Here is a 13309-nt window from a genome sequence, read left to right on the forward strand (position 1 = left end):
TTTTGTGCACATTACTTTTTTGGAGTATTATTTGAATTATATATATACATGAGTATATATGAGAGAGAGAGGGTGTGGGTGTCGGTATGGGGGAGTGGGGTGTGTGTGTGTGTGTGTGTGTGTGTGTGTGTGTGTGTGTGTGTGTGTGTGTGTTTGTGATTCTCTCCAGAATAATAGGATAAAACATAATAGTTTCTGCAGAGGCAAGCCATTTGAGAGCATTGAAATTATGGTTAAAATTAAAAATGAAATCCAACCCTAAATCTTCAGTTCTGGATCCAGCTCCCTCTTTGTGTTCTAAGCCAAGAAGCACACATTGATACTCTAATTCTGTAGATTATCCAGCTGCATGTCAAAGTCTGGGCAACAAATGTTTTCATCTTTTTTATTTTAGAACTAATTTTTTCTTCATTGCTGTGGCTTTCCCTGCTGAGAAATTGTAGTGATTTTGAGATTAAAACTGCATTAATGAATAGGAATCATTTGATTCAAAGGGTATGAATAAGCAAGTTTCAAAGGAAGAAATACAAGCTATGACTAATAATTAAAGAAATACAAATTAAAGCAACTCTGAAGTTCAACCTCACCTATCAGATTGGTGAAAATTTTTTAAGAAGACTATTTTTGGAGATGTGGGAAAATAGATATACTGACACAGTGTTGGTAGAGTTTTGATCGAAAGTAATTTGGACCTATGCCCAAATTTCTTGACCAGTTACTTATCAGCTGTTACCCATAAACTAGATGCATATAATATATTTTTTGATTGGCTATTGATTACATTTTTTTAGTTTCTTGATACAATGCATTGTTATATAAACCACTTTAGAAAATTTTTAATAAAGTTACATGTAAAGTGTTAATGTTTTGAAATTTTTTGTAAAGATTATTTGGAAACATAGTTCTGTTTTATATAGCAGGCTTTACCAGTAGACCTGAGCAACAGTGGTATCAGAAGTCATGGAAATGCTGGCTTTCATGGAGCATCTGCCTTTGATCCTTGCTGCCCTGTTTCTTCTTCACGAGCTGCAATTTTTGGCCACCAGGCTAGTGCTGGCCCAAGTCAGCCAATTAATATGGATGGTTATGGATCAAGTGTGGTTGCACAGCCTCAACCCCAGGCTCCTCCACAAGCCTCCCTTTCATCATGCCGACATTATATGCCACCCCCTTGTAAGTATAATCACAACTGGGCATATTTACCTAGACACATTTTAATCTTAGTAATACATTTCTTTCCTAAGTACTCCATGGAATTGTTTATCAGTACTATTCAATATTTACTTATTATGAGTATTTCAGGGTCCTAAATTAAATTTTTTAAAAAAATATGTCAGCTAGAAAAGTCAGATGATTTAGGAAAATGCAAGAAAAATAAAGTGTTAGAAGGTAGTTCTAATTTTTAAAAAATAATATTTATGTATCTTTAGAGTGCAAGAAGTACTTTATCTGTATCATCTCATTTGAGCTTTACGACCTTCTGGGCTAGATGCTGCAGCTATCATTTCCTTTTTACAGATGACTGAATTGATACTTAGGGAAGTCAAGTTGCTTGCTTGTGGTATTAAGTATCTGAGACAGGGTTCAAACCCAAGTCTTTCCTGACTACATTCAGTATTCTATCCTGTATGTGGTTTTTGTTCCTCATACATGAAAATAAGTTTGAAAAGTTTTTTAAGTTATCCCAAAGTTGAAAATAGCATTCTTAATCTAAGTTATGTGAAAGAATACTTCTTGGTCATTTTTTTCCTGCTTTGAAATAAGGTATTTTTCATTTGCTAAAGAAGTGACATGCAAGTAAAGATGACTTGTCAAATATGGAGTAAACTTGCAAGAAACCAGAAATTATTTTAAAAATCTTTGTTAAAGCCTCCATTAGTTATCAAAGTAATTTAAATTCTCCACTTCTCTAAAACTTGAAGGAATTTGTCAACTGCTATATTATGTAATAGGTTTTAAAAGTATTCTTCTAGGGGCAGCGCAGTGGCACAGTGAATAGAGCACTGGCCCTGGAGTCAGGAGGACTTGAGTTCAAATCCGGCCTCAGACACTCGGCACATTTACTTGCTATGTGACTTTGGGCAAGTTACTTAACCCCAATTGCCCTCCAGAAAAGCAAAAAAAAAAAATCTTCTAGGCTGATGTGTTAAGTTATCATTGTTGAATTATTTTCCTTCTCCCTTCTTTGTTGGAGAGGAGAGAAACTGAGAAATTTAGGTGATTTCAAAATAAAAGATATCAATTAAAATATTTTTAAAATATTTTAGCGTTTCCTATATTTCTTCAGTCACAAGACTACCTAAATTAGGGCATATATGTACTCTGCCCCTCTTAATATACCAGTGGCAGTGATAACTTTTTATCTAGGTTTTTACTCTCCTTTTATCTTTAAAATTCAGGGAATTCTGTGGCAGTAAAAGGGAGAGTAACCCTTGTTCTCTTCCTATCATCAGCCAACAGGCCCATCTATATTCTGTGCTTGAGGGAGAAGAAGGATCATTAATTTGCCCACAGTGACCATGTTCTACCTCTAGTCCCAGCCTACATCTACCCTCAAAGCAGAGCTATGGTTCTAGTTTTATGATTGGCAATTTTCTTTCCATAGTTTTATCTCTATCATAAAATGAAAAATCTCAATTAGAGGCCTCTTTTCTGCTCTGAGGGCCTTCCGTATTCTCGATGGAACAACACTTATCCTTAACTCTTTGTCTAACCTCAGTTTGTCTTAGTTTCTCAGCATTCTAGTAGCTTTTTTTCCCCTAGTTATTATTAATCTCATCTGGAAAACATGCCATATATTTTATTGAAAAAATGTCCTTAACGTTCTAATAACAGTCTAGTCTAAATTTTTCCCTTTTTCACCTTTCTTCCCTTTGTCAAAAATATGAATAATGCTCTTCTGGCTTTCATCAACTTGGTTAAATGAAGAATTTTTCCCTCCAAAAGATATTACAGCAGATAAAGAATCAAAACCAGCCAAATGTGTTCCACCACTTTTTTTTCTTGAGCCTTTTTGAGAGTCACCACTTAGGGAATTCTTGACCTGAATTAGATAAAGCGTGTAATCTACAGAATGCAGTAAAGCTACCAGTTCTCCCAACCACCTCAGCTCTGTTGTTTATTGGACCATCAGATACCTTATGGATGCATTTCAGAACTACAGAATTCTCTGGTCTGTATTTGTTCTTTACTTTTTTACCTCTTTTGAAAAGGAACAAATGGGAGTTAAGAGGGGAGATCATCAAATTAGATGTTTGATAATATCCTCATAAGGGCTACATTGAATAGTTGTACCAGACATTGCTAAATCTTAATGGCTTACCCCTAAGCAGTAGGTCTCATAATTAAAGATGCTAGTGGTGAAGCTACCAGCTCTCCCAGCTTAAATCATTGTTTCCAAAAACAGTAAGTTCAACTTTACTCCCTCCTAGACCATCAGGTATTTCATGAATGCATTTCAGCACCAGAGAATTCTGTGGTCCTATAACGAGAATCTCTACTAGGTTGACTTCATTGCTTCCTAAGCTATCAGTTGTCTCATGTATATGGTTTAGTAGCAGAGAGTTTAACGTAGTTTCTCTTGCTAGCTATCTCTAGATACCATTATGTCCCAACAGGCTTGTCTAAGAATTACTTAAATAACCCTAGATAACCTCCTCATGTCCTAAGCCTTCAGGAACTCCACCAGCTGGACTTACATGTATGGCAGTAGCCATAGATACTAATTACCATGACTAAAATGTGAACTTGGCTTGTACGAAAACAGTAGAAATAATTTTTATGCAGGAAAAGTGAGTTAAACCCCTTGGTTTAACTAGGATTTCTTTTTTGAATGAGCCTCTAATAAATTTTAGCCAGTTGGCCTGATGAGGAATGTCAGAGCAGGGGAAACAAGACCCCAGGAGAATTTGTGGAGCCTGAGACAGAACTCAAAGAACTATGACTGCCAGAACTAGAAAAAGACTCTTAAGTAGTCTGCTTTTCACCTCTGACCCTGTTTTATAGCCTTCTTCACTTAAGGCAAACTATAACCATAAGCACTGTAGGTATTATCTATAAGCATATAGATTTTCTCATTAGACTTCTTTTCATGCTAATCAAAACAGTTCTTGTCTATCCTGCCTCTTACTCTGGAAGATGTTTTTGTACTTGGGATCTATAGGGGATATTTTATCTGTGCTGAAATTGACTTCCACTACACCACCTAGCTGTCTCTGGCACCTGGTGCTGAAAATGGTAGAAATGGAAAAGGATTCGTGTAACAGGTGGTGTTTGGACTGAACTTTGAAAGAAAATGGAAATTATGAAAGCTGGAGGTGAAGAGGACATCCGTTCCAGGCACAGAGGACAGATTGCAGCAGTGGTACAGAGAGTTAGGCAGAGAATGAGAGGATAGTTAAAAGATGATCGCTTGAGGGGGATGTTAGGGTCAAGTGAGGTTATTTAAAGAATGGGATAGATTTGTACATGTTGGCAGGGAAGGCAAGCAAAAAAAGAATCAGTAGATGGTATCAAAGATTAGAGACAGCAGGGATGATTAAAGTGTTAGCCTTGGTAAGAAAGGGTTCTTCATTGGACTCTGAAGTAAAAGAAGAGAATGGGGGACAATGTTAAGGAATTTTGAGATTTAGCATACTATAAGGAGAATAGAATAGTTAATACTAGCTTTTTTTTTTTTCAGTAGAGTATAAGGATTGGTCTTCTGCTGAGAATATGGGCAAATAGGGTGATTTGGGAATCAAGCAATCCATGATTTAGTACTTGGAAAGAAATTAGCAATGGAAAAGGATTTGAAAATAAAGGATTGTAGGGGTAGATATGTGGCACAGTAAGTAGAGCACCAGCCCTGGAGTCAGGAGGACCTGAGTTCAAATTCAGCCTCAGACACTTAACACTTACTAGCTGTGTGACCTTGGGCAAGTCACTTAATCACAATTGCCTTGCTCTCCCCCTTCAAAAAGCCAAAAAAAAAAAAAAAAGAAGAAGAAAATAAAGGACTGTAAAAATGAACTGGTTAACTTAGAAGATTAGAGACTGAAAAGGGAGTAAAATGAGGCCAGACCAAGGGTAAAAGCATTGGATAGTACTGAGGGATGGAGAGACTGGTTGTCATGGTAAAGAAGAATTGTTGTTATTGTTTGTCCTTTATTCTTGAAGAGGACCATGACATCAGGGAGGTTGTGCCATGGCATACAGGTGAATTAGATTTAAGTGAGAGAAGAGTGTGCTGAGCCATCTGGGTCCAGTGGCAAGATATAGATCAGGACGTCTTGAATTGACCCTCCATAAAGAATAGTTTAAGAAGGAATGAAACATAGTGAGAGATGGAATCTTAGGAAGTTATGGTCACATAAAATATTTTTAGAATTCTTGATCATGGAAGTAGGAATACGTGTGAAAGCAAAAATCAGGAGTTCCCTGCTTGTGACTGAGGTGGAACAGAGGAGTACATAGTGATTGAAGGACCATCATCAATGTGTATGGTGAAGTCTCCTATTCTCAGGGCGTTAGGGTGGAGAGGAAGCCTGAGCCAGAACTTAAATCCCTTGAGAAGAGGAGAATTATTTGGGAGCTAGGAGATAACTGCTTCCAGCACTTTTTACATTGTAACAAATTATAAATGGGATCCTTTACAGAACTAAACAAAATAATTCATTTGGAAAAACAAGAGATCTAAAATACAATGTGAAATAATGAGAAAAGGTAGGGACGAAAGAAAGAATAAGTACTTCCAAAATTTAAACTGTATTATAAAGTAGGGATCTTTAAAATCATAGTATTGGTTAAAAATAGAGAAGATGAATGAAAGTCAGTCAGCAGACATTAGGCATATATTGAGTATGTGCCAGACACTACTGGTGATAGGGAAAAAAATGTAAAAATATGGTCCCTGCTCTTAAAGTGCTCATATTCTCATTAGGGAGACTGCAGGTATGGAAGGTAGTCTCAAAGGGAAGGCACTAGCAGTGGAGGGGTGGGGGTGTGACATTGAAATGTCTTTTGCAGAGACTGGATTTAAGCTGAACCTTGACAGAAGCCAGTAGGCAGAGATGAGAAGGGAAAGCAATTGTTCTTTATGTTCTTTAAACCCCAAAACATAAATTACCTAAGAAAGAATTCTCTTAATACTTTCTGCTAGGAATGCAAGGATCTAAGACAACTCCAAAAGACTAATGATGGAAAATGCTATCCACATCCAGAAAAAGAAATATGGGGTTTGAATGCAGATTGAAGCATACTATTTACTCTTTTTATTTTTTTCTTCTTTCTCATGGTTTTTCCTATTAGTTCTGATTGTTCTTTACAACATGACTAATGTGAAACTATCTTTAATATGAATTTATATGTATAACTTATATTAGATTGCATGCCTCCTTGGGGAGGAGGAAAGGGGGAGAGAGAGAGAAAATTTAGAATTCAAAATCTTATGGCAGCGAATACTGAAAACTGAAAATAAATTAATTTTAAAAAATAATATCTGCTGCAAAAACTAGAAAGCAATCTGGTAAAAATTGCGTTTAGTCCAGCTTCTCATACCATATTCCACAGTAAATTAAAAGTGAATTGTTGTGCTGAATTTAGAGATTATTCATATTTCAAGTAGACAAAATCATTTCTTTATTATATAGTAGACAAGGAAATTTTAATCAATAAAAATTACATCCTTTAGTCCAATGTTGGCCCCATTCTTCACCATCCCAAGAATACATACTCACTTTCCTTCTTCTGCATTTGCTTATCTAGTTAACTTTACCTGTAATTCTCTCCATCTTTTAAAATTCCTGAAAGTCCTTCAAGACCTGATTCAGCTCACTTCTTTGAATCATTCCTTGACTGTTCCTCCTGTCATTGACCTCTTGTTCCTCAGTCTGTACCATACTATTTATTATTACCATACTGTACCACATCTATTTATTTGCTTTCTATGTTCATCTTGTGTATCTAACTACATCATAAGCTTATTAGTCATAGGGACCATGCCCTATGCTTTTCTATGAACCCTTCACACACGCACACACGCACACATGCACATGCTCTCACACTCACACATACTCACATACATACAGAGTATCTACCATGATTGTGAGAACCTAGAGGCAGCTAGGTGATTCAGTGAATAGAACACTAACTTTGGAGTCAGGAAACCTAAGTTCAAATGTGACCTCAGACACTTAATGACTTTGTGACCCTCAGAAAACCACTTAAATGCTATTTGCCTATTTCCTGAGCTATAAAATGAGGATAAGACTAGTACTTACCTTCCAGGGTTTTTGTGAGGACCAAGTAAAATAATATTTGTAACGCTAATAGCATAGTATCTGGCATATAGTACATACTTAATGAATCTTTGTTATCTATCTAGCACATTGATTGAGTAATTAGTAACAGTATCTAGTGAAAAGAATAAGGAACTATGATTTAAGACATGGAATTGCCCCAGTTCTCTTCATTGGTGATCTTTAATCTCTGTGCCTGTCTATATCCCATTTGGTAACTCAGGGCATATATATATATATATATATATATATATATATATAGCTATCCAACTCACTTTTATGCGTAACTTATTAAATCAGAGGGAAAATTAGTATAGCAGGGGGATGCATTGGAGAATGTTTCACTTTTTAGCAGAATTATTTTAAAGATTGTCCAGTCATACATAATAACCACTGTGGTGTGTAGAAGGGTACATTACATGTTGAAATAAAAATAAGGCAATACAACAAAAAAAAGAGCAAAACATCTTGGGGGACAGTGAGGGAAACCAACTTGATTGTAACAAAGGATGGGCACAGTGACATTGGTAAATAAAGGCTGAAATAACGTCAGAGGGGGTTGGCCAGGTGGCTCAGCGAGTAAGAGCACTGGCTCCAGTGTCAGGATGACCTGGATCAAATCCGGGCTCAGATACTCAGCACCACACCCAGAAATAACTGGCCGTGTAACCTTGAGCAAGTTACTTAACCCCGATTGCTTAAAAAAAAAAAAAAGAAAGAATACCAGAGGGGTCTGAGTGGGAAATAGGACAAGAAAACCTTAAATGATGAAAATTGCTCTTATTTAATATAGGTTGTAAAATTGGTATCTGTTTAAGTCAGTATGAAATTAAATCTGCAAGTAAAGATGAATTTAAAAAAAAAAAACTTAGTAGCCTAGATTTTTTGAATTGCATAAAAAGTTTAGAAGAGTGTAGGGGAAAGGGAAAGTAATAAGCATTTACATAGTACTTACTATGTACCAGCACTGTAATCTTGACAACAACCCTGCAATTTTGGTACTGTTATTTTCATTAATATTTAACAGTTGAGGAAACTGAGGCAAACAGAGTTTAAGTCACTTATTCAGGGTTATGCAGCCCCTAAGTGTTTCAAGCTGGATTTGAACTCGGGTCTTGTTTGACTCCCCAGGCCAAGTGCTTTATCCATTGTTGACATATAGCTGCCAGAAATAGCAACAACAACAAAAACAATAACTACAGATGATATTTGTGTCAAAGTTGAAGGGTCTGCAAAATTCTCATAGTTTTGTTTGATTATCACAAAAAAAATGGTATTTTAGCCATTTTATCTCCATTTTATAGATGGAGATGATGAAATATCTGAAAAGATATATAGCAACTTACCATTTGACTGTCTTGCAAATAAGTATCAGAGACAGGACGAGAATATGTTGATAACAGTGTTGATATATTTGCCTCACCTCATTGACCTCATTCATATAGATTTATTCCTCAGGCTAGTCAAAAGTAATCTAGAAATCGTCAGTTTCTTTGAGGTGTGTTTTCATTTGAGACTTTCTTTGTGATGGAAAAGAAATTTGACATGACTACTGATCACCTTCTGTGCTGCAAAAATAGCATGACAGTGTACTTAATGTTATTTTTTTTTTTACTAAAAGCAGTACTAGCATGATTAACCATATCATAAGCTACATATGAGTTATAATTGGAGCTTACAAAATGCAAATCTACCTCTAAAAAACAATGTCCACTGAGAATACTCAAAAGGATATAACTTAGTCTCTTGTGGTAGTTGTGGAAAATGAATTTTAAAATATATATTTTTTCATTTTTCAAATGCTTTATTAACTTCTGATTTACATCATTCATTTCCACCAGATTTTGAGTTACAAATTTTCTCCCCATTTTTTCCCTACCCACCGCCCCAAAATAACAGTCCCACAGGATATCTCCTCCTCCAATCAGCTCTCTCCCATATTTTCTCCCATATCCCTTTTGACTTTTCCAGTAGGGCATGGTGAATCTCTATGCCCCCGTACCTGTATATCTTATTTCCCAATTACATGTAACATAGTATTAATAATAGCATATATATTTATATATATGTATATATATTAAACATTTGATTTTAAAACTTTGAATTCCAGATTCATTCCCTTCCTCCCTTGTCACCTACCCTTACTGGGAAGATAAGCAGTTCAGTATAGGTTGTACATGTGTAGCTAATGCAAAACATTAACATAGTAGATATATTGTAAAAAACTTGTTCTCCCACTTGTTCTATTCTCTACTTTGATCCCTTACCTTTTCAAAAATGGGTGCTTCCAACTTCCCTCCCCCCCAGCCTGTCCTCCCTTCCATCATCCCCTCTCTGATCCCCTTCCCCCCTACTCTCCTGTAGGGTGAGATACCCTATTTAGTGTGTATTTCATTCCCTCCCCAAGCCAAATTCAATGAGAATAAGGTTGACCCATTCCCTTTTGCCTTCCTATTCTTCCCCTCCATTTTTACCATTTTCCCTTGCCTCTTCTATATGAGATAGTTTACCCCATTCTTTCTCTCCCCATCTCCTCTCATTATATTCCTCTCTCACCTCTTAATTTCACCTTTTAAGTATCATCCCTTCCTGTTAAATTGGTCCTGTGCCCTCTATCTATGTATACCTGTAAATTATATTCACACATTCACATATGTATTCATATGCCCATATACCCTCATATAAAGACATATATATATATATATATATTTCTATTCCCTTCAACTATTTTCATACTGGGAAAAGTTTCATCAGTTACAATTATTGTTTTTCCATGTAGGAATGTTAATAGTTCAGCTTTGATAAGTTCTTATGATTTCTTTTCCCTGTTTACCTTCTCATGCTTCTCTTGCTTCTTGTATCTGAATGTCAAATTTTCTATTCAACTCTGGTCTTTTCATCAAGAATGCTTGAAAGTCCTTTATTCCACTAAATGACCATATTTTCCCCTGAAACATGACACTCAGTTTTGCTGGGTGGGTGACTCTTGGTTTTAATCCCAGCTCCTTTAACCTCTGGAATATCACTTTCCAAGCCCTTCGATCTCTCAGTGTAGAAGCTGCCAGATCCTGGGTCATCTTGATTGTGTTTCCACAATATTCAAATTGGTTCTTCCTGGCTGCTTGTAATATTCTCTCCTTGATCTGGGAATTTCAGAACCTGGCTATAATATTCCTAGGAGTTTTCTTTTTAGGATCTTTTTCAGGAGGTGATTGGTGGATTCTTTCAACCTCTATTTTGCCCTTTGGCTACTCCGCCATCTTCAGTTTTAAAATATTTTATGTAATGACAGCTTTGTTTGAGTAATTGCAGTCTCCGTATGTATCTGTCACCTTCAAAGGGGACAAAAGTTATTTGGCAGATAGACACTCTAGTTGTTTCGTAGAATGATTTCATTACTTTGTAATCATACTGTCTGGTTATGTAGGCTGAATTTTGGAATTGTTAGAGGCTTTAGTGATCATCTAATTCAACTCCCCTATTTTCTAGGTAAGAGAACCGAACCCTCAGAGATTAAATGACTGTACAGTGCCATTACAACTTGTTAATGCTAGATCTGGGCAAGTAACTCTTGGCATTCCATCCAGTTTAGATAAAGGTGTGGCCAAAATATATTGCAAGCATACTATCTCTTTCTGTCTCATCTTGTGATTCCATCAGCATGTAGACACCGCCCCCTTTTGGTAGAGAATAGTCACTTGTCTTTGCCTGCTGTGTTAGGGAACTTTTTGGACACTGATGGATTTGTTGACTTGTGCATGACAGCTCTTCAGAAACAGGATTGAACCGTTTTCCTGGTATTATTTTAATTGCAATGTTATTTTGCTTCTCATTAATCTTATTAATCACAGGTAATAAAGAATGCTTTGTGCTTATATGTAAATTGTGTTTTTCAGATCCTTCTTTGACCAGACCACTTCATCATCAAACTTCTGCATGCCCCCACTCTCATGGGAACCCTCCTTCCCAGACTCAACCCCCAACTCAAGTGGATTATGTTATTCCTCATCCAGTACATCCTTTCCATACGCAGATGACTTCACATGCTACATCTCATCCTGTGCCTCCTCCACCCCCAACTCACCATTTAAGCAGTACAGCTGCTCCAATTCCTCAGCATCTCCCCCCTTCACACCAGCCAATTTCACATCATATTCCTGCTACAGCACCTTCAGCACAGAGACTACATCCTCATGAAGTGATCCAGAGGATGGAGGTCCAAAGGAGAAGAATGATGCAACACCCAACGTAAGCTCTGAACTTGTGCAAGAAAATCATATTCACCTTTTCCTTTTTGTCTCTTTAAGTCTTTAAAATCACAAAAGTTTTAAGCAGTAACATAACTAATAATTAAATGCTACTCTCCATTAATCACTTCTTTTCCCAACCACTCCCACTTTTATATGAAAAATACATGTCACAAAATAATCTTATCTAATGAATTTATGAAAAGCAAATTAATTCAGATCTATATTTAAAAGTTAATATATGAATGAATGGAAGAAGGGGAGGGGGGAAAAGAAAAGCATTTACTCTGTGCAAAATACTGTGCTTTGTGCTGGGAGTACATGCAGAAAGCAAAAAAGGCTCATGTTGTATGTAGTGGAGGCATTACATATAGGAGAAGGGAATGTAGTTCGGGGAAGATGAAAAGACCTGGGGGTCCATTTTTAGGGTCAGGTAGGACGGCAGTGGCTAGGCTGTGGAATTTGGGATCTGGATGGCAATTAATGTACCTCAGCAGGAATGTGAAAGGCAGATAAGGCTGATGTGTGAAAACAGTCGTGTGTGTGATTTCTCACAGCACACACATGCACAGCATTGTGCCGCATATTCACAATGATTCAAAATGTAGTGCAACAGAAACCTCAACAAAAGATTGGTTAGAGCTACTGAATGAGAAAGTTCAGTAACATAGTTGGGTTTTCACCAAGTTGAAACAAAAGGGCTGCAAATTAAAATTAAGCCCAGAGTTCTGAACAACGGAGGCTTTACTCTTCTTGGCTATTCAGGAAATGATTCTTTCTTAATTTCTCATTGTATGAGAAGCCATTTTTGTCACCAATGGTTTTAATTCTTCTGTAAACCTTTTCCCAAAATCGCCAAATTAATATATTTAGGTGGCAAGTACATAAAAAAATGGACTTTGTTATAAAATCATCCAAGAGATCCTAGAGATTCAGCTGTGTGGATGGTGTCTAATTGAAGTAGGGAAAAACTTAAGGAAAAATGAGTAGGTGCAAAAGTACCCTTTAATCTTTTCAGCTTTATGTAAGATGTTCTGGGTGTTTGTATCAGTTTTGTTTCCAAATTTAACCTCCCCACCCTCTTTTCATTCAGTTTCTTATCTTTAAACCATTCAATATATATTCACTTTGCAGTATTGATTGAGTTGTGAACTGATCCAATCATTCTGGAGAACAATTTGGAACTATGCCCAAAGAGGTATAAAACTATGCATACCCTTTGTTCCAGCAGTACCACTGCTAGGTCCATATCCCAAAGATATCTAAAAAAAAGGGAAAAGGACCTATTTTGTATAAAAATATTTATAGCAGCTTTTTTTGTGGTGGCTAAGAATTAGATATCAGAGGGATGCCTATCAACTGGGGAATAGCTAAACATGTTATAGTATATGATTGTAATAGAATATTATTGTGCTATAAGAAATGACAAGCAGAAAACCTGGAATACTTACATGAACTTAGTGAATTGAATAGAATCAGGAGAACATTGTAGATAGTAATTGCAATATTGTTTAATGAAGAACTGAGATTGACTTAGCTAGCTATTCTCAGCAATACAGTGATCCAAGACAGTCCCAAAGAACTAATGATGAAGCATACTGTCTGTTGACAGAAAACAAACTGCTATTGATTGAATACAGACCAAAACTTGCTATTTTTCACTTTCTTTTTTTCTTTTATTCAAGTCTTTTTATACAAAATTACTATAATATAGAAATGTCTCATAATTGCTATATCTATCTATATATTAAATTCACTTGTTAAAAAGTAGAAAAAATTTTTCAG

General features: G+C 36.3%; 1 protein-coding gene across 5 annotated transcripts in view; it reads left to right on the forward strand.

The window, feature by feature from the left end:
* The window catches only part of RNF111 (ring finger protein 111), a 160686-nt gene that overhangs the window by 120870 nt on the left and 26507 nt on the right, over positions 1-13309 (forward strand). For 3 of the 5 annotated variants that reach the window (XM_069098162.1, XM_069098161.1, XM_069098164.1), the window contains exons 7-8: positions 918-1173; positions 11174-11525. In XM_069098162.1, the coding sequence (XP_068954263.1) occupies positions 918-1173; positions 11174-11525 (608 nt within the window). The remainder of the gene's footprint in view (positions 1-917; positions 1174-11173; positions 11526-13309) is intronic. The other 2 variants (XM_069098163.1, XM_069098165.1) reach the window with 1 other exon arrangement.

This window comes from Petaurus breviceps, unplaced genomic scaffold (genome assembly GCF_028583685.1).
Source record: "Petaurus breviceps papuanus isolate PSGF00001 unplaced genomic scaffold, PetGlider_PUasm1.0 37, whole genome shotgun sequence".
Classification (NCBI taxonomy): Eukaryota; Metazoa; Chordata; class Mammalia; order Diprotodontia; family Petauridae; genus Petaurus; species Petaurus breviceps.